Here is a 21,268-nt window from a genome sequence, read left to right as displayed (position 1 = left end):
AAGTGCTTACTTACTGATTTATACAGATTTCTCTCATAATCACTTCCCTGCTATTTTGCTACTTATACTGCTGTGCAAAAAACAAACAAACCCATATGTCATATGAATTAAGCACATTCTTTTTACCATTTAACTTGGTGGGAATATTAAATACCTTTTAAAATGACTGTTGAGCATACCCATACCCATATTTGTGAAGATTTCTTCCTTTTACCAGATAAAGCAAAGATGTGAGTACTAACTTCTGTCATGGGATATGGAATGTCTGTGGTCAAACAAACACAAGAAGACTTGTGCTAAAGATTCAACACTGCTGACATTTCTAAAACAGCTATGTTCGTGCATTCCCATGCATACAACTTTCCTTTAAGTAATGCACTTCTGCTTTATGACAGGCTGCTTTTCTAAACAGGAAAAGAAATTAAATAAAGTATTTAGTTGCAGGCACCAGTAGAATGAACTGGTTTCCACTGACTAACCCATTTTTCCATGGAGAAGAATTTAGCGTAAATGAGAAACAGACTGTTAGGATATCCCCCTGCTGTTTCTATAGGCTAGTGTTGACCACATGGAGATACATAGTAATATGGAATGATCTGAAAAATTCTTGGAGAACGAAGGCTCTTTATTAACTTCGTTGGAAGGAAGTAGTGAAAGTGACAGCATTAGTTGCCTTATAGTGAGTCATTCAACTGGCCCGTCTAACTCAGGGCCAATTTATGATTCTCCTCCCCCTCCAATAAAAACAGATGGTTTTATTTAATTTAAAGCTGGAAGTACTTAAAATTCCAAAAATCCACATTGGTGCAGTACCTTTGTTAGGCCAACCAGAATGTCACAAAAAAGTGTTCAATCTTTTGAGTTCTTCAGGTATACAAAATAAGGGTGTGGATTTGGCTGATGTTGGAGCCATAGATAGACCTCCACCTCACAACATCCTCTCCATTCCTCATGTGTTTAACTTTTGGAAGAACTGAGGCTACAGAGAAACCTGGAAGCTTAGGGGCGCCCTGGTCCAGCCTGATTTTAGGTGACACAACAGGACTTCTGTTTTGTCTCCTCCCTCTGTACGCTCAATCTGCTTTTTGGGGGGGTGGGCAACCCTCTGTAACTGATTTTCAGTGCATGTTGGGGACAGTAGAGGCACAGGAAGTTCTCTTGTACATCTGGAAGTCCTTTGTGCCAGCAGAGCTACAGTGTTGTTTATGGCCTTGAGTGTTTAGATCTCTAATTGTGCAGTGGTCAGTGGTGTTACCTGGATGCAATGTATATGGAATTTTGATAAAGAGTTGTGGGAGAGGGGATTAGTACTGAAACAATTAAACTATATATCCCCATGGTTAGGGTGCACAAAATAAGTGGATGTTTTGGACATACTTTGGATATCAATTTGATGATAATTCAGGGCTGCTGTTGCTTTTTTTCCCCTTTTACTATAAGAAATATTTTCACCTACTTGAATAAAAAAGTTGGCTAGGATGTCCCTCCAAGAGTTCGCAGGTTGGAAACAGTATGCGGGGAGTGTAATTGTCAGTATGCTAAATCATATGTCATGGTAAGCCATGGTTTATGAACTGCCTTCAAGTCAATTCCGACTTATGGTGACTCTATGAATAGGGTTTTCATGGTAAGCGGTATTCAGAGGGGGTTTACCATTGTCTTCCTCTGAGGCTGAGAGGCAGTGACTGGCCCAAGGTCACCCAGTGAGCTTCATGGCTGTGTGGGGATTTGAACCCTGGTCTCCAAGGTCGTAGTCCAACACCTTAACCACTACACCACATAGGTTACTATGAATAGGCAGCATACTAGCGTATGCTACTCAATTGCTTCATTTTTCCTTTGCCCTTCCTGGAACCAAGAGTAGCAAACCATGAACCTTGGCTTAGTGTTTGGTTTGTTTCTCTTCAAACAGAAGCCAAGGGAGTTTGTTCTTGGCTTACTGCTCGTAGTGTGTTTGTGAGAAACAAACCGTGAGCACTGGTTTGGAAACTACATTAAGCCACGTCTTGTGGTTTGTTGCTCCATGGAGGGTGACAAAATCAGGAGCAATTGAGCAGCATGCACTAGTATACTGCTTGTTCATATTAAGCCATGGCTTATGACTCATTATGCTGTGCAAACCAGGCAGAGGAGGTCTAACATGCAGTGACAAATAGGACTTCATGGAATATAAAGTTCTAAATCAAAGGATTGATTAGGTTTTTCTGTTCCTTTAGCAAAAGTAAACTGGACAAAAAAAATCATGAATGCAGGTCACATCTAGTGTTTACACAATGGCTGGTTGAAAAGGAACTGAATGGACCTCCCACATGGAGGTTAGTGTAGGAGAAAACCATGTGCATAGAGTCAGGGTGCTCACTTTAGAAGCAAAGGAATCCTCATAGATAACTCTTGTCCTTTGCTGAACAGTGAATGATTCTCACTACAGATTTTATTAGTAACTTGGGTGGCTTGACTACCTAAAACATGACAATTTGAACTTGGAGACTTTACTGCTCTCAGGTCAAAAACAATTGCTATCTTACCAATTCAGTTGGTCATCTGAATAACGCAGTCCTAATAATTGGGAAGGATAGAGAAAATGCATTTGTTTTGACTTTAGAAGTTGCCATAAGTATGCAAGGCTCTAAAAAAAATCTCCCAGGATTGGTAGTGAGGATACTGGTGGAGATTGCTTAAGATTAACTTCACTGATTTGATGAAAAAAATGCAACTGAACAAACATAATCATTTCCGTGTCCAGTGCTTATGAAACCTCTGTAAACTAGGTTCTCTCATGTTGTAGATCAGGGATGAGGAATCTGTGGATCTGAAGATGCTGCTGGACTAAAACACAAATCATTCCTGACCATGGGCCTTCCTGGCTGGAACTGATGAAAGCTGAAGTCCAGCAACATCTAGAGAGCCACAGTTTCCCCTTCCTTGTTGTAATACAGTATAAGGTCCCTCCCCAACTTGAAAACGTAGCCAACCAGAATAATATTTGGGCAATGGCTACATTCAGACTTAATTATAAACTTTGGTTTATCAGTATGGCAATGAACCTAGGGGAGTATTGGGCTCACATGCTCCCCTCTTCAGTCAAAGCTGCAAGATCAGAAGCTTTTGGTTCCAGTTTTCACCAACCACCGTTTATATCCAAACAAATTGTGTTTAATTTTAACTGGAGTTTACTGAAGCAAGACAACTTCAGACTTTGGTTTGTGAAGCTGGTTTGTTTCAATAATCATAGTTAAGATGAACCTTAGTTTAGGGTTCAGACATAACACTAGACTGTATATAATTTAAAACTGAAGTGAAAGCTTTAGGGTTTTTTCTTCTGGCCACACCAGAGGATGGGGGGAGTGCATGAGTCCAATGCTTGCCTAGGCTCATTCCTATAATGATTAACCATAGTTTATTGTGATGTCTGGGTGTAGCTATAAATTATACACAATATTTCATATTCATTCAAAGTGTTCTGCTCTCACCTGATTGCTGAAAGGAGAAAGGTTGTTTGCAGATTCTGAATAGACACATAGAAATTACATCTTGTAACATGCTCTAGTGTATGCTACAATGTGGTGTAGAATCAGCCTCCAACAACTTGTACTTTCCAGATATTTTGGTCTGAAATTTCCATCCACTCCTGTCAGTGTGGCCAGGGATGAAAGGAGCTTATAGCCCAAAACATCTGAAGGACACCAGGTTGGGGAAGAATGGCCTAGATGCTTCTGTGCCATCAAACCTAATTACCTACCTACCAGGCAGTCTCCTTCCCCATTTCACTGTTCAAGGTTTACTTTATGTACTTTTCAGGAAGTCTTAAGTCTTCTGATGTGTTTGAAAATAACTAGTGGCTATTGCCACAATTTAATAATAATTAAAGGAAAAATCATCATCTGAACTTGTGGAAACAGCATTTAAAGACCTTTTTGTTTTTAAAAAAGTCTTCCTCCATTAGATCTAAAAACCTCTATGAGGTAAATATATGAGAAGAATCTTTCTGAAATTTTAGGGTCGAAATCACTTCCACATGTTTTGTAAGAGGCACCTCTGAAATGAAACCAGTTTGTTTTCAAAACTGTTGACTATTAGCATAAACACACAAAGCTTGCTTTGCTGCTTTCCACAGGCTGTGTACACAGAAAAAATAGCCAAATTCCCCTCTGGCCACACAAATACAGTAACCACAGAGCTACAGATGAGAAGTGAATCCACATGAATTGATCAGACAAATAGAAGGGAAGACAGTAGGTAAGAGAAATTAGGAGGGCAAAAGTTCGCAGTTACTTCCTGCTGCTGAAGTGAGTAAGCCTCAAGCAGTACAATGCCTAAGAATCAAGTACGTTAGATGTTCAGCACTGACTGCTGAAGAGCTTGTGTTGGAGCTGTTTGGAGGCGGACAATCTCTGTGACTTCTTTTAGGCCAAGGGCTCAAAAGGGTACAAGATTATTTGCGGCAACAACACAGATGCTGGATTAAACTATTGTTGCAACCTTTATAATGGACATCCCAGCAAAAAGAAATCATTGGGACTAGCGGGGGCCTCAATTCATGCTCTTTGCACCTGAGGAACTGGTCTGACTGTCCACTCCTGTCCCTTAATTACAAGACAGGAGTCTTATCTCTAGTTTTTGGGGCTTTATTTTCCTCTTCCACCCCTTTTTCTGTCCCACCTGCTTAGTTGCAACTAATATAAAAAAATCATGCAATAAAAATGTAGCAACAACCACAGTAGCTACTCAGAAAGCCACTCCAGGGAAGGCAAAAAGCATGTCCATCCTCGTTCAGCCTGGAGAGTATGATAAAATTCCTGCCTGCCTCCCTTGAAGAGTAACTCTCAGATAACTGAAGGAGACGACTGAGCTCTTGGGCATTTGCTGTGGCCTGAAGTATTACATTATGCCACCCGCCCTGGGCTTGCACTAGGTCTGCTTAACATATCTGCATCTCCATCTGTGAATTTTCTGACTTCAATTGCTTCACTAAAATGAAAAGGGAGAGTAAGTTGTACATTTCTCTAGTTGTTCAGAAGCAATTGGTAGGTGTTTTCTTGCATGCCTTGCCCACACTTTCTAATTTATTGAGAACAGGACTATAAGCCCTTGTATGAAACAGACACGTAGCTGGGGCTAGGGGCTAGTGGGGCCCAGCCCCCCTAAAAATTTTCTGCCCTAAATTTTTTAACAAAAAATGAATAAATTTATTACAGAAAAAATTATGTCCCTCCCCCATACTTTTTTTGGAGCCCCCACCCAAAAATTTAGGCTAGATATGAGCTTGGTCTGTCCTGTTAATGACATTGACTCAGTAAGATGGTTCCAATTTCAGAATTTTATAAAGTTTACAGAGCATATTAAGCATTAAATAGCTTCCTACATAGCCTGAAGAAGAATCTCAGCAGAGCCATTTTTTATGGTTCTCCTGGATTTTGTTTTAAAGAGGTAAGCTATGAAATAGAAATACTGCTTTCTCCAGATCTCTGCATTGCATGGTGTCCATATGAATGCTGCCTTTGTGGATTTGTTGTCTTGTATGAATTTGTCACATTCTCTCTTCATCTTCTCTACTTTCCTTTCATCTCCTCCTTGAGCTTTGCTATTCACTTTACTCATAATTTGGTTATGGATTTAATATATTGCTGATGTTGCATTTCACCTCTTCTGCTTCTATTTAAAATAATTGATTTTTTCTTACATATTTGAGGGTACAATCAATGTTTCATTGAGTGAGTAATACATTGGCAGCAGAGTGGAAACTAATTTCACTTTCTTAGATGATTCCTTCACTGGTCTGATCTGTTAGACTGTGTGAATGTATTGCAGGCATGTGAACATACTGACATTGGAAGTAGATTGTTTTTCTTGGCATCTTTTAAAGGAGTAAAAGAGGCATTCCTGGCTTAATATAGTAAGGTCTGTCTACGTTTTGGCATTACTGATGCTGATAGATTGCTGCCATTTATTTAAGGCATTTCCCAGGGTTACTGCTGCTACATGTTTTGTAATTTACTGGCAGCTCAGTGTCTGAATCCATTGGGGGGGGGGCAAGGAATCTATATATATTCTTCTTCTTTAAAAAAACCCCAACAGTTCTGCACAACCTGAAGTTTGAATGTTGTTTTATCTTCCTATACAACCTGAATGCTTTCATACCTTTCTTATTCAAGAATCTCCAAACCACTTTGTACAAACTTATTATGTAAACTTTTCGGGCTGTACAGCAAATAAAAAATAAGTCCACCTTTCCTTCCTTTCCATAGACTTCATCCTTATTGCTGGATAGGCCCTTTCCAGTAAAGTCTTATCTGGAACATCTTTTGACCAAACTGGCAACATTAATGTAGGGTTGAAGAGGAGAGTTTAACACTTTCTCTGCTCCTGTTCTTGGCAAAAATCACCTTTCGGAAGCTGTTTGCATTTCAAAGGAAGTTCCCATGGGCACCAGTGAGAAGTGTGCATGCTAATTGCCTTCATTAACATCTTGTTTGACCCTTAAACTATTGAAGGAAGTTCCTATGCTAGTTTCATACATTCACTAATGTACCTTAAGTCAGACTACACATGCAGCATAATGGAGTTGCAGAATCCTGAGGTGCTAGCATGGATTGTATCTTTTCACACTGCACATAAGGGGTGCCATTTTTTACTGCTCTTCCATGTACCAGGCTTCCTGCAAATAAAAGAATTAATATATTAGGCGAAAAGATTCTATCCCAGCTGTGGTAGTTTTCTGATTGCAGTAAATTAGGCCTTGGTGATGTGGCAAACTCCTAAATTGGAAATGGGAAGAGACTTGTACTGAATTTTTAGAACCTGCCTCTATCTGTATTAGATTGAGCCAGATCACTATGAGCCTAGGCCTGATGCAGGCTAGATCTCTTTTAGGTTGCAGCATTCCCGATAACCCCACCACTTTTCCAAACTCATTGCGCCAGGCTTCAGCCATGCACACAATTTGGGGCCTCTGGGAATCTTATGAACTACATTCCCCATGATTCCCAGTATCCTTGGATGCTACTGCAAGCAGGCATGGCCCTTCCTGCCGTACCATTTTCACCTTAGTAAATTTAAAAAAGGTGGGGAGAAGGGATCCAAGGAACTGCTGAAGTAGGGCCTAAGGCTTCTTGGAACTAAAGGGCCTTGAAATCCTGGAACCTTTTTTGAAATATGAATTATTTTTAAAACATGCAGTGGAGATTCAGCAAAATAACCTATGTACTGTGGTTGCTTGCCGCCGCCCCTTACTTGCTCTGGATCAAATATTAAACCCTGCAGTAAAGAGAATGTCACTGTCCAGGCTACTGGAAATCTAACCTTGCATTCACTTCCATTCATGCACAGTGTAGGGAAGGAGGCATTGTTTAGGCCCTTGCCCCACTGAGAAGTGATGGCTGGTTTAGGTCCTTGAATGCTTCTCTTGTCATACCCAGGTAACCCAGATACTTTTGTACTGGGATAAATGTGATGTTATTGAAGTCCACAAATGTGGTGTGCACAGCTTTTAACACTAATTTTAAAAGCAATCTTGGCTTTCAAAATTTGAAAGAATATCTGCTATGTCTGCAACATGAACATTGCATGAAGCTGCATGATAATGGCAGGATTAAATAAAGGAAGAGGTACTAGAAAGGGGAGCACAGAAAGGAGAGAAAGAAATGACTGGTTTGCCTCAGGCTACATAATGAGTCAGTGACTCAGCATGGCAGTGGAAGGAGGGAAGAACACAGAGAGATACTTCAATCTGCCAGGCTTTTATATCCGTTACCCATTATATGATACTGTAAGGCATATAGTTTCTTCTTTAATAACTCTTCCCTCCCCCATCCCTGAATGTTGTATAAAGATAAAAGCAAGGCCTAATTGAAGTTCCAAAATAAGGGGCCTTCACTGAAAATAATTATTCCATTTCAATGAAATGAGAGAGAAAATACTGTTTTAAAGTTTTTTTTTTTGTCTTGAACAGCTTTCCTGTTTCTTTTAGGGAGATCTGTCTCCCTTGTACTCTGTGAAGTGCCATGCACGCTGATGGTTCTGTTTAATTAATTAAACAAATAATTTAAAAATTAAAAATTTAAAAAGAATTTTAAATTCTTTAAAATTGCCCCATGCCCGTTAACTGTCAACAGACTGGCTTGAATTAGGAGGTAGACTTTTAAAAACACTGTGGTATTTTCCCTTTGTTTTAGCTTCAGCTCATTTTTGTAACTCAGAATTTGCAGATGCTATTGATTCTTCTGTGGGGTGGAGCGTTCCTTTGACATGTTTTACTGTAGGTTGATTTCCAAGATCAGCTACCTACAATGCTAACCACTTTTCAGTTGATCCAGCAAGCAGGAGTCATTTGTGACCTCCAGCAGGCTTTCAGGTACACATCCCGTGCTGGATTAGGAACCATATTGACAAAAGGGTGCTGTGTATATGATTTCTGGGGGTTTTGTAGAAAGAACTTGGCACTGAACTGAGAACTGTGTGTGCAGCACCAAATAGATTGGTCCTGTCTGCCACCATTAGCAGTAGTGATCACCTTTGTAAACCATGCCCCATTTCTCCACCCTTCCCAAACAAGTGATAGCTGACAGCTCCAATAATTTCTTAGGCAATTAGGCATGCATGAACAGTCCATTGCTGCATGTGCATATCTCTGGGCAGCATCAATAGCACTTTAATTGACTAACTGAACCCAGAAATAGTATTTCCTTTTCACCCTAAATAAATTTCTTAAGCACTTTTGGCCCTTTGTTTTGTTTTTGGGCCCTTCTAAGAGCATTTACAAAGTAAGGCTTAAGAACATAAGAACATAAGAAGAGCCTGCTGGATCAGGCCAGTGGCCCATCTAGTCCAGCATCCTGTTCTCACAGTGGCCAACCAGGTGCCTGGGGGAAGCCCGCAAGCAGGACCCGAGTGCAAGAACACTCTCCCCTCCTGAGGCTTCCAGCAACTGGTTTTCAGAAGCATGCTGCCTCTGACTAGGGTGGCAGAGCACAGCCATCACGGCTAGTAGCCATTGATAGCCCTGTCCTCCATGAATTTGTCTAATCTTCTTTTAAAGCCATCCAAGCTGGTGGCCATTACTGCATCTTGTGGGAGCAAATTCCATAGTTTAACTATGCGCTGAGTAAAGAAGTACTTCCTTTTGTCTGTCCTGAATCTTCCAACATTCAGCTTCTTTGAATGTCCACGAGTTCTAGTATTATGAGAGAGGGAGAAGAACTTTTCTCTATCCACTTTCTCAATGCCATGCATAATTTTATACACTCCTATCATGTCTCCTCTGACCCGCCTTTTCTCTAAACTAAAAAGCCCCAAATGCTGCAACCTTTCCTCGTAAGGGAGATTGCACCACTGTATGCTATTTATGCAAATGTATGTCTGATCATTGTTCATGTAAAAGAGATATTCACGTAAAAGAGAGGCAAATGAGCATTTTGACTGATGTAGGTTTTATGTTCACATTACAAACTGATTAAAGCCCTTTAAACTACATGTGTGAAAGCACCCAAAGTTCCTGATGTTACAATATTTGTGCCCTTTGGCTTAACTTTAGGGCTCACAGGACTTCCACAAAAAGAAAGTTTATGTAAATCCCTTAACTTACATAAATTGATCATGATTGCCATATTAAGAAATAAAAGCAAACTGACAAATGAGCATCTCACATATGGTTATTTGAGGATTTCTACTTTAAAATGCTTTTGGAAAAAAAAGATACAGAACTCTTCTGGAAACTCTCTCTATACTAGATGTTTTGCTTTGTAAAACCATGTTTTGTAACATCTGCTGAGGAAGGGGTTTTTACAGCTGATAAAGAGAAGGCTAACTCTTTCCAGAAGGCATGTTGAATCACACAGATGATCCCTAGCCAACTCATACAGTCCTTGACTTTGAACTAACATTTCACCAATATTGGCCCAGGCTTGAAGACTCAGCACGACTGCAAATAATTGCATTACTCACCAACTATTTATTATATAGTTCCTTTCTCTTGCCAAGAATGGCTTGAGGGTATGAAAATGTGTCTCTGTCTCAGGAGATCTATTACACTTATCAGGTTTGACCTGATAGATGAATTCCTTTAGACAGATTAGAGAAAACATGTTGTTTACTGTTTCAGGAGTCCCCCCCCTCCCCCGCTCTCTTCACCCTGCCCCAACTTAATTTCTCCTTGAGCTATAAATTGTGTAGAGAGTAACAATAAGTGAGACATTTTGCAGAGAGTAACAATAAGTGTTAAATTTTAGGGTGTTCCAATTAAGGGTGAATTGGCCTATAAATAAAGGTGATTTATATCTCTAATGGGATTTTAAAAAATCCTTTTTGTGAAAGATGTCTCTATGAATACATTACTTTAAAAGGATTAGATTAATGTTTTATGACTGCATATATAATTTGCATTTGATTTATTCAACTTCATTGATGAACACAGCGATGGAAAGGACTTTCATTAGAGATAGGACCTTCGGCAGTGCTGAAGGCACCAGTAACGGATAAGTGCTGTCCCTTTAGCATTTCTACTGACACAGCAGCATACAAAGAGCTAGTGGTTGGACTTGGCTATGGCTGAACCATCAGATGAGCTTTTTTGCATTTGTTTCCCCATAATCAGTTCATACATCTGACACAGACCCCACAAACTACTTTAACTTTTCATTCTTCCTTCCCTCTGATTTTTTTTTCTAGTCCTGGATCCACAGTATACAATGCAAAATAAAACTTAATACCACTGCATTTTAATTGTTAAAAATGCCATTATAAATGTAAGCATAAGGCCAAATATGTCTGAGTCTACATCTGATTTCTAAGGGTGTTTGTCTTGCTACCTGGACTGACTGTAGAACATGGGAGTAAATTTCCATTGAGTGTTCTCTGGCTTATGGGGTTGGTAAACTGGTTAAAACATTGCACTTACCTCAAGGAAAAAAATGAAGCATAGTTGGATGAAAGGCCTTTGAGTTGAGGCTGTTACCTGAGATCTTAAGATCCTATGTTTTGATGTTTTCCTGTAGTAATAAAATGGTTTTTTATCAGACTATTTCCTTGAATAAATCATCTCTGATAAAAATATATAAATGGAAAATCTATAGGTTAGGTGTTGCTACAGCCTCTTTCTGAATTTTTGGTTTTCCTTTTCCTTTTATTTTCATGAGACCTTCTTACTGGAAGCTACAACTACTGCATAATACTGACAGCCCATTTGTACTTCTTTGGGGGTAGCAATTGTACTACTTAGATACTAGGATGACTTCACACATCCATTTATATTACTTTATTGCTTATACATCAACCTTCTTCATCCTGGTGTGGTCCAGATGTTTTGTACTGCAACTCCCATCAGCCCTAGCCAGCAATTCTGTTCTTGTTGGGGCTGATGGGAATTGTAGTCCAAAACATCTGAAGGACCATAGGCTCTCCAGCCCTGTAGAATATCTTGGAGTGTTCAGCATACAATTATTTTTTTTAGAATACACATTTTTACATGTTGCTTTCTTGGGGCTAAATATTCATGGAAGAACAGTTCTTATTACATCTGTAGGACGGGTGAGAAACCTCATGCCTGATGGAGAAATGCAGCCCCCCCCCCATGTCTCTCTGCCCGGGCTTTAGGACTCTTTCCAGGGCACACCCTTCACTCTGCACCCTGCTCTCCTCCTTTCTGAGTACTTTTGTCTGGCTGGAATACATCCTTGAACTGTGATAATACGTCTTGCTTGCCTGGATAGAGGTGTGTGTGTGTGTGTGTGTGTGTGTGTGTGTTAGAAACCTCTGGCTTCTGTGTGGTTGAAATGTAATGTATTTTACAAAGGTAAGAGTCTGATCCAGTTTTCCACTGACTGTCATGTGGCCCCTGGAAGGCTGCGGGAATGTGGCTGTCTGGCTGATAAAGGTCCCTGCTATGGGAGAAAAGCTGAATTAACTTACCCCTTGCTTCCTTATTTAAGGGATGTTTGAGATACTATTGACAAATAATCATTTTGACCTTTTCTGTTCACAGGGGAAGTTGCCAGTCCTCCTGCTTGGACGTTCTGCAGAGCTACGGCCTGGTGAATTTGTGGTTGCAATTGGAAGTCCATTTTCTCTTCAAAATACAGTGACAACTGGAATTGTCAGCACCACCCAACGGGGAGGCAAAGAACTGGGACTTAGAAACTCTGACATGGACTACATCCAGACAGATGCAATTATCAATGTAAGTCACTTTTCAGAACGCTCTTCTCTTGAATTTATGGTTCTGGCTCTAACAGACAGTCATATTTTGTTGCTTCTTGCTTGTCATTCACCCCTAAATCTGATACATCATGGTTGGTTGACTGATTTATTGTTTGGAACATCTACAGTAATCATCTACTAGCGCTTCTTCTGCTAGCCTTGAGACATTCTCAGAGACAATTCTCAGTCTAATTCTTAGAGAGTTGTGCTAACTTCCCATAGTCTAGGAGTCTGCAGAATTAAGAAAACAGAAATATTTTCTTAAGCTTCAGTAGCAAGGCTGGGAAATAAAGAAATCAGTGTCTAGTGAGTTTTTGAGTAAAGGAGAGGTAAAGCTGACAAGAAACTTTAATGAGAAAAACCAAGTTTTACAGATATATAGGAAGGCATCAAAGTTATAATGGAAATATAGTGGACTTTGTGTGTGTGTGTGTGTGTGTGTGTGTGTGTGTGTGTGTGTGTGTGTGTGTGTGTGTATATATATATATATATATATATATATATATATATATATATATATAATACCATATAAGAAAGCTCATTTCTGTGTCCATTTCAATGTCAAAACCAAATTCCCTTATTTAAGTACCTCCACATACGAGGACTTTATTTTGGCTGCTGTGGTATTTTGTCTGGTCTGTGGTGTGCTTTGACAAGCGTTCCAAATCAGCCCCCTTTGAACTCCCTGCTCTTCTTCAAGGTCTTGGCTACACGTTCTTGTGCTATTCCTTTCATGAGATTGCAATCATTACAGTTCAAGACAGTGTGCAGTTTCTTTCATAGTGCAGGGCACTGATTGTAAAAAAAATTGCTTTTTGCTAAACTGACAGTGCCGGAGGAGCCTATTAAGTGATAGGACATTGTTGCACAGTAGGTTACAGAAACTATATTAGGTTTATTCCATCCTTGGTTTGAGTGCGAGAATAAGAGAATGCGAACCATCCTTGTCAGTATGTATTGAGGAGCAACTATATTTCAGAATGCAAAGAACTCTTGTAAATTAGTGAAAATAAAGAATTAAAGGCAATATTTTTCTAATTTGCAGTATGGAAACTCCGGAGGACCTTTAGTAAACCTGGTAAGAGTTCCTTTCTAGTAATAATTATAATTGATGTTTTGGACTCTGTTGCCTCTTTCCCCCCATTCCCTGTCCCCAGATTGGTAGAGGAAAGCTGACAAGTGTCTGTGCAAATATCATAGGACTCTTATTAATCACTATTTAATGCTAGTGCTGGTAAATCATGTGATGCTATTGGAGTTCAGTATTCAGAATGTTTACTGTGTGTCTGTGCTGGACAAAGACTTGGGAGACTTCAATTCTAATACCTCAAATAAAGCACTATCTATCGATTTTGCTTTCTCTTGGCAAAATGCAAATAATAGAGATGTCTTTCACAGAACTGCTGAAACTTATTAAGATGTTCAAACCCCATTCTACTTGGCAGTGAAAAGTATTACATAAACAATGGCATATACAGAGATTCAGCATGTTCCTTCTAACACACTCATTTTATAGATGAATGGCTTAGAAATCTCTTCATTCATCATTGGTGATCACTCGTGGCCGAGTAAGGTTGTCTTCCAAGATAAGGTCTTTAACAGTGGGTCCGTAAGTGACTGTGGAGGCCAATTCTGGATCCACACAGCCTCCCACAGCGAGCAGATAGGTTTCCAGATGGAAGATGGTCGCGATGAGGATTTGATTGACGTGCCTTCTGCTTAGCTCGTTTGTCCCATTTGGGACGTTCATGAGCCAAGACGATCGCCTTGAAGCCATTGCTGAAGTCTTCTGTCTTTTTCTGGTACTTCACATTTCCTTTTGAAGTCTATGTGACAGCTTTGGCAAAATTATTTTCAAAAAAAGGTTTTCTGTCTAGTTTCCTTCTGCCAGCTATTGTTTAGTCCAAAACCAACCATTCAGAATGCCTGTAATGTTTTTTTATTATTATTTTTAAAGACAACTCTCATTAGTTTAGCTACAATTATGGGCTTTAAAAAAAGTAGTAGAATCTCTTAGGACAAACATGTAGAATAAGCCTTATTGGAAAAAAATATTGAAACCAGTTGAAGGAAAGCTTTTTGGTTAGCTTAAGAAAAAGTATCAAGCTGTTGTGCATATTTTTGCAGCTAGAAAAGACTGGAGTGATGCCTGATCTCATATATGGAGTCATTCCTTTGAGTGGTACTATCTGCTCTGACTGGTGACAGCTGTTTGAAGCCTCAGGCAGTAATGTCCCATCTCTGCTATCTGAGATTGGCGATGCCAGGAATTGAACCTGGAACCTTATGAATGTAGAGCATACCTTATGCCACCACTGAGCTATGTCTGCTTGTCTTAATGTTTGTCTTAATGTTAAACACTGGTCCTTTTACACCATAAGTGAAAAAGCATGCCTCTAGACCTGTAAACAGAACTGTGGAGCAAATCTGAAACAATTACATTGTCTTAAGTGTAGTTAGCTGGTTGATTCCTGCAATCTAGATATGCCAGGAGCTTCTGCCAGGTGCTTTCTGGCTCCAGCCATTCCACATGACTAATAAGGACGATAATAATGGCCGGTGTCCAGTGTGGGAAACCTTTGGTCCTCCAGATATTTCTGACCTACGGTTCCTGTCAGCCCCAGCAAGCATGGCCAGGGATGCTGTGTGTTGTAGTCCACTTGGCTGGTTTCTAAGTGATTGTGGGGGAGTCTTGAGGGGTGAAGGAAAAGAGTGAAGGATGCTATCACCTTAATGTACCCTGAAAGTACAAATAAAGCCAGATTTTCCAAAGTATACTCAGCTTGTATTTCATGATCAGTTTAGGATCAGGAAGCTATGGCAAAGACATCACATGTAATGTCAGCAATTCAGATTAAAGTATGGTAGGAATTATAGTCTGTATTTGGACAGCTCATGCTTACTTAAGCTCATGCCTACTTAATTACTGCAGGATGGTGAAGTGATTGGTATTAATACTCTGAAAGTCACTGCTGGGATTTCCTTTGCAATACCATCGGACAAAATTAAAAACTTCCTCACTGAGTCGCATGACCGACAATCTAAAGGTACTGTACTGTATTAGTAAACTAAAGCTGCAGTCCTGTACACACTTACATGAGAATAAGCTGCATTGAACACAGTGGGACTTGAGTGGCCTTCCTTGTGTCTACTCACAAGTAAGAGCCATTCTACACAGTACACAAAATGAGAGTGTGGTCATAGCATTCTGGATTGTACCACTTCAGACTTCAAGATTTCTTCCCATATTGTAAGCTAGTACTTGAGTGAAGAGGCTACAAGAAATCTTTCCCTTGTGTGTGCTAGTTTACTATAATATTGTTTATGTGGGATTGCATTCAAAAATACTACCTGCCACCTACATTTTGAAGTGGTTCAGTCAGTCTCCCACATCATTCTGCATAATTGGGATACAATGTTCACATGAGATGTATCAAAATAAATATGACTTTTTCCCTTCTCTAAACAGGAAAAGCTGTAACTAAGAAGAAATATATTGGCATACGAATGATGTCTCTTACTCCTAGGTAAATTTTAAAATTACTGTGGGTGTGGAGCAGCATCAAATTGCTGTCTTCCTGTGTTTTTCCCATATTATTTCCATCTTTTTTGAAGACCACAGAAAATCTGTCTTTTTTGCAATGAAATACCTTTGATGTGTGGGCCAGAAAAAGAGCAACTGATGCAGGAGGACTAGTATCTTGATTATCCAATTGTTGTTGACCCTCCATTTCCTATTTGCGATATCCCATCTTCCATTACTTTTTAGTGGTTAGGGTGTTGGACTACAACCTGGGAGACCAGGGTTCGAATCCCCACATAGCCATGAAGCTCACTGGGCGACCTTGGGCCAGTCACTGCCTCTCAGCCTCATGAAAACCCTATTCAGAGGGTCGCCATAAGTCGGAATCGACTTGAAGGCAGTACATTTAATTTTTTTTGCCAACTCTGAGGTGCTGCTGAGGGAAGAAGTAGCTGTAAATCCTTTAATTGTAATATATATTTATGGGCTTTTGAAATACTTTGATATCCAGTATATTCTGTCTTATGTAGTACATGTTTGATCATACCAGATTGTTTATTACTACTTGGATCATTGTGTGTCACCATTGCATGTTCTGAGTGATTATTTTTATTTTTCATTTCACTAACATTTGGGGGGTTGTGGGGGACACACACTTGGCCTCCTTTTGTTTTTCTAGATTGCCATTGCTGAACACTGTAGCTCCTTTTTATATGCTGCTGAGGATAAATGTGAGCAAAGGTACAGATGGTTTTCATGTTTTTTTTTGACTACTGTAAGTAGCAGAGCTACTTAGCAGAATTCAGAGACATACTAAGAGTTGGCAAAATCTGCCAAAAAAGTAAGGACATGGTCTGTGCTTGCATGCTGCAGATGCTTCCTAAATTCCAAACTTTAAAACAACAGTGATAAAAGAAACAAATCAAATTGCAAAATGAACAAATCGCTGTGGCAAACCTTACCATGCACTTCTATCTAGAATAATGTTCCATAATGGTAGCAGCAGATTTTTTTTCTTCACAGTGATGTTTACCCCTGAACATAAAAGAGAGGTCCCTGTTTTTTGTTTTGTTTTTTCTGGAAATACATTTTGTAATGGAAAGTTGACCATGTTTAAATTTATTTGGCTTGTTTTTCCTAGCAAAGCTAAAGAACTGAAGGAGCACCATAAAGACTTCCCTGATGTCATTTCTGGAGCCTATATTATTGAAGTCATTCCAGAGACACCAGCTGAGGCGTAAGTTAAAGAACCCTTTTTATAAAAAAACTTGCCACTAATAGTTTGAAGGATAAACACCTAGTAGGCCTTTAACTATGCTGTTTAACGGCAGGCAAGTTGTTACACTCAGAAGACATTTGTGTGTTATTTCAGGAAATCTGTTGGTTTCCCAATACCCAGAGTCTAGAAGAGGATTTTTGCTGCGTTACCATTCATTAGAGCAATGAGCAATACTGAGAAGACGGTGGGAGACCAAAGGCCTGTTCCTCCCAGCTGCTATGTTTATTTAGCATCAAAAAGACTAGAAGCAAGACCTCAGTTGTCCCAGAGCTGGGACCTGACCCAGCAATAGCCATTATCACTGCTGCAGTCAGTACTTGGGCTCAGTGATTACGTCATGTCAGGTGTTTAACTGCAGTTACAGCTAGAACAGGATGGAAGGTGGAGCTGTGGAAGTTCCCTTATATAACAACAATAATCAATAACTAATATTTGTACAGTGCTTTCAAGTATTCAAAACCCCAGGTATGCATTATCTAGTTGTAATCCTTACAATAACTCTGCGAAGTCAGTCAGTATTACTATTACCCATATTGCAGACTCTGAGGCTGAGCAGCTTGCCTAAGGCCACTTAGTGAGTTTGTGTAGAGGAGAGAGTCAGATCGGGAGCTTCCTGCTTCACAGTTTACAGTTTACAGTGCAATCCAGTTTATGTCTACTCAGAAGTAAGCTCCATTGGGTTCAATGGGACTTGCCGTCTGGTAAGTGTGTATTGGATTGCAGCCTGGCAGAGCAATCCAAATCATGGGAAAGCTCCGCAGCATTCCTGTTTGGGAGCTGCCAGGCTGGCTGAATGCAGGCTCTATCAGGAGCTGCATGTGGGGGCCAGAAGGAAAGCGTTGGCTCCCATGAACAGGCCTACCGGGAAGTCAGCACTCCCCATTGACCACCATTAGAAGAATTTTACTGCCCCTTCCCTTTTGTCGGTGGAACTTCAGGCGGGAGCAGGATTTTGGGAGTGCTCTGAGGGGGACTTGGATGCTGCATAATTCTCCCCCCGCGGCTCCTCCCCCATGACACCTCATTTTGGGGGGCTACCACCGGCTTTCTCCAGCTCTCCATCTGCCAGGCTGGCTGTTCCTGGAGGACCCCTGACAAAACCAGCAGGTTCCCAGCGGCACCACAGCTGAGGGATGGGGGGCTTCTGCTGGCAGAGCCTGGCAGTGCTGGGAACCTGCCAGCTCAGCCAGGCGTCCACCACATCCAACCCCCAGCCTGGTATAAACTCACGTTGGATTGTTCCCTTACTCTTAGCCACTAGTCTACATCAGCTCTTATATGACACCCTGAAACAATCAAAGCATTGCTGCATGGGTGCTGGCTGCAAATTGGCATCCTGGTTGGTAAAATGTAACCATTCACATGTGCCACATATTCAAAGTTTGTGATAGAAATTATTTACACAATGCTAAATACAGAAACAATAGAAAATTAACATTATAGATGGAAATAACCAGCAGCAGTGTGTGAGGGGGCGTGGTGAAGCTGAGGTGGTGGTCTCCTGGCGGCAGGCGGCAATGCTTACTGAGAGAATTCTGGGTTGGCACTCCTTATTGTAAGCTGCAGCAAAATTTGGAAAAGTGAAAGGTCTTTTGGAAACTTTAATAGGCAGCTTCCTGAAATTTGGAAACTTCAGGGAACTCTAAGGCTTCAGTCTTATACTGATTTTCCTGGGAGTAAGCTTTATTGAAATAAGTGTGACTGGCATTTGTTTGTTAATAAAAAATACTGCTTAATATATAAAGGACTCTCTAAGTGGTTTACATAAAATATGATAAAAAATGTAAATGCATTTAACAAAACAATCAAATAAAACTTTTTAAAAGCTAAATAAAACCAGAGGAAAAGTAGATATGCAGAAGATTTTGCTATAATAATTTTGGAGAAAGAGATGTTTGTTTTTGTTTTTTAAAAAGGGAACGTATATAGACACTGTAAGTAGGAGTTTGGAAAATGTCCAGAACCCGTACCTTTGAGATGTGAAAATACTGTTTATTACTAAAATATTGAGCGTCTTCCAGTCAGAAATAGTGAATGGTGCATGTATATGGCAGTATACTCATGCAATATGTACAGCACCCTTCTTTTGCTCCATAAGCACATGTTAGAATCCCAATAATCCCCATGCTCCTTTATTCAAAGGGAGTTTCTCTCTGTTATAGTTGAAGAAGTAGCTTGAAAGCACCAGTAATTCAACACATATAATTTTAATGTTTTTATTTATGCAGCATGTTATGTTTGTTTTTTTGGAGTTGCAGTAGAGAGAGTGAAATAAAACTTTCTCGCTTTCATATTGGTGTTCACCCCAATTAGCAGACTGCATAAGAAATTATCTCTTATTTTTCAGAAATTATCTGAAAAAATATCTCTTCTGAAATAAGTGCTTGTGTCAGGCATTCCTCTGCATGAGAGAGTAGCTTGTGACTGCTTTGTGGCTATATAAACTGATTATGTTTAGGGGTTTGAATCATGTCTCATCCTGTTAGCTGGGTTCATGTTTCCATAACTCAGAGCCAGAGTTTGTCTACAAGACAGGGCAAGATGATACAGGAGGATGGAAGCAGCATCCTCCCCATTTGCCTTAATGCTGACAGTGACCTCTGCCAACTCTGTTGAAACAGCACTATCCAAACTTGATGTGTGGATTAGCTCTTGCTGAATAAGCTTCACATTTCTATCACAATTGAATGCATATAGGTTACGGTGGAGTTGTGAAAAAGGAATAAAGGCCACACCACTTAGAGATCATGTGAGACTTACTTCATGTAGTGCTGCAAAGTAACTACAAAGACAGAACTTTCTAGAATGTATCTAGAAAGGCCCCAGACTTTCAGAAAGTGTCACTGCCATTTCTCATTTGAACATTTCTCTCCCTCCCTCCCCCCTGCTTTGCTAAATAGCTGCTGTATTCTTAAGAGTTGTGGATTTTGCATTTTAGAGAAGAAAGCTTTTAAAGAAGAAATTTTTGTAGTTGGGGTAATGTTTCTTGTTATGTCTTTCTATTTCAGTGGAGGCCTGCAAGAAAATGATGTGATTATAAGTATCAATGGACAACCAATATTCTCAGCCAACGATGTCAGTGACATTATTAAAAAGGACAATACACTCAGCATGGTAGTACGTCGGGGCAATGAAGACATTATTTTAACAGTGATACCTGATGAAATTGACCCTTAAGTAGAAACATGAGCTGGATTTCATGTTCTCTGTTAAGAGCGAGCAGTGGACTGTTTATGTTGTCTCTGTGCTGGTACAGGAAACAGACTTTTGACCAAAAATCCACATGTTCAGTGGAACTGTATTGGCCAAAAAAGTAATTTTAATATAGGCTCGAGGCACAAAACCGATACAAAGTTCAAGATGATACTTCTTTATGTATGCTTTGTATTCTCTACTGGCTGCTCCATCTGTTACTGTTATTTCAGTGGTCAGGATCTGATCCCTCCTGTACTACAAATGTATCACTACCTTGAACCCAAAGTTAAAACCACAGCTAAACCATACCTTGCAGTATTTGTTTTTTCTATCGCTTGATTCTTCCTAGAAATATAGTTGTTAATATGAGTGGCAGATGACTAACATGTTTGAAAAGAAATGGAGTCTTGTACACAAACTACCCGAATGATCTTTCCTTACTGAATCCATGCTGATTTTTAAAATACTTATTTCCTAGTTTAATTAAAATAATTCCAACAGTATTGTTGTTTGTGTTTTCCCTGATGAAAATTCCTTTCTTGAAGAACTTTTTTTCATATATTTAGTGTCTCCTTGTCCCAAAACCACTGATGCCACTACATACTGCTATAGATACAAATGGCTTATGTACAACATCCTATTTTACCTCTGTTCACTGTGCTTGAAGGATGGGTGTTCTTTTTAAAACCACATTTTTCACATTGAGAGGCCTTAGCGAGCCCAATACAAGATTGGCTCAGATTTCAATTTTGTTTATTTAGGAAAAATACTTTTTTCCCTTGGAGTGGTTTTTGCTGTGGATTTTGTCGAATTGAAATTAAGAATATGAGAAGAGGTCTGCTGGATCAGACCAACGGCCTATCTAGTCTAGCATTCTGCTGACACAGTGGCCTACCAGGTGCCTATGGGAAGCCAAAGCAGGACACGACTGTAGTAACAATTCTGCTTTCATCCCCCAGCATCTACTGACACATCTTTTAGTGGCCATCACTACATGCTGTGGTAAATAATTCCATAGTTTTAACTATGCACTATGTGAAGACGTACTTCCTTTTGTTTGGCCTGACTCTACCTTAATTATT

General features: G+C 39.9%; 1 protein-coding gene across 1 annotated transcript in view; it reads left to right on the top strand.

Moving 5' to 3' along the window:
* Positions 1-20,689, top strand: part of HTRA1 (HtrA serine peptidase 1) — a 63,069-nt gene extending 42,380 nt beyond the window's left edge. The window contains exons 4-9 of the mRNA XM_061634373.1: positions 11,975-12,169; positions 13,235-13,267; positions 15,122-15,236; positions 15,659-15,716; positions 16,854-16,949; positions 20,000-20,689. Coding sequence (XP_061490357.1) covers positions 11,975-12,169; positions 13,235-13,267; positions 15,122-15,236; positions 15,659-15,716; positions 16,854-16,949; positions 20,000-20,168 — 666 coding nt within the window. The 3' untranslated portion in view covers positions 20,169-20,689. The remainder of the gene's footprint in view (positions 1-11,974; positions 12,170-13,234; positions 13,268-15,121; positions 15,237-15,658; positions 15,717-16,853; positions 16,950-19,999) is intronic.
* Positions 20,690-21,268: the final 579 nt, after the last annotated feature.

This window comes from Rhineura floridana, chromosome 7 (genome assembly GCF_030035675.1).
Source record: "Rhineura floridana isolate rRhiFlo1 chromosome 7, rRhiFlo1.hap2, whole genome shotgun sequence".
NCBI lineage: Eukaryota > Metazoa > Chordata > Lepidosauria > Squamata > Rhineuridae > Rhineura > Rhineura floridana.
The sequence above is the reverse complement of the archived record's forward strand: the minus strand, read 5'-3'. Positions and strand labels throughout refer to the sequence as shown.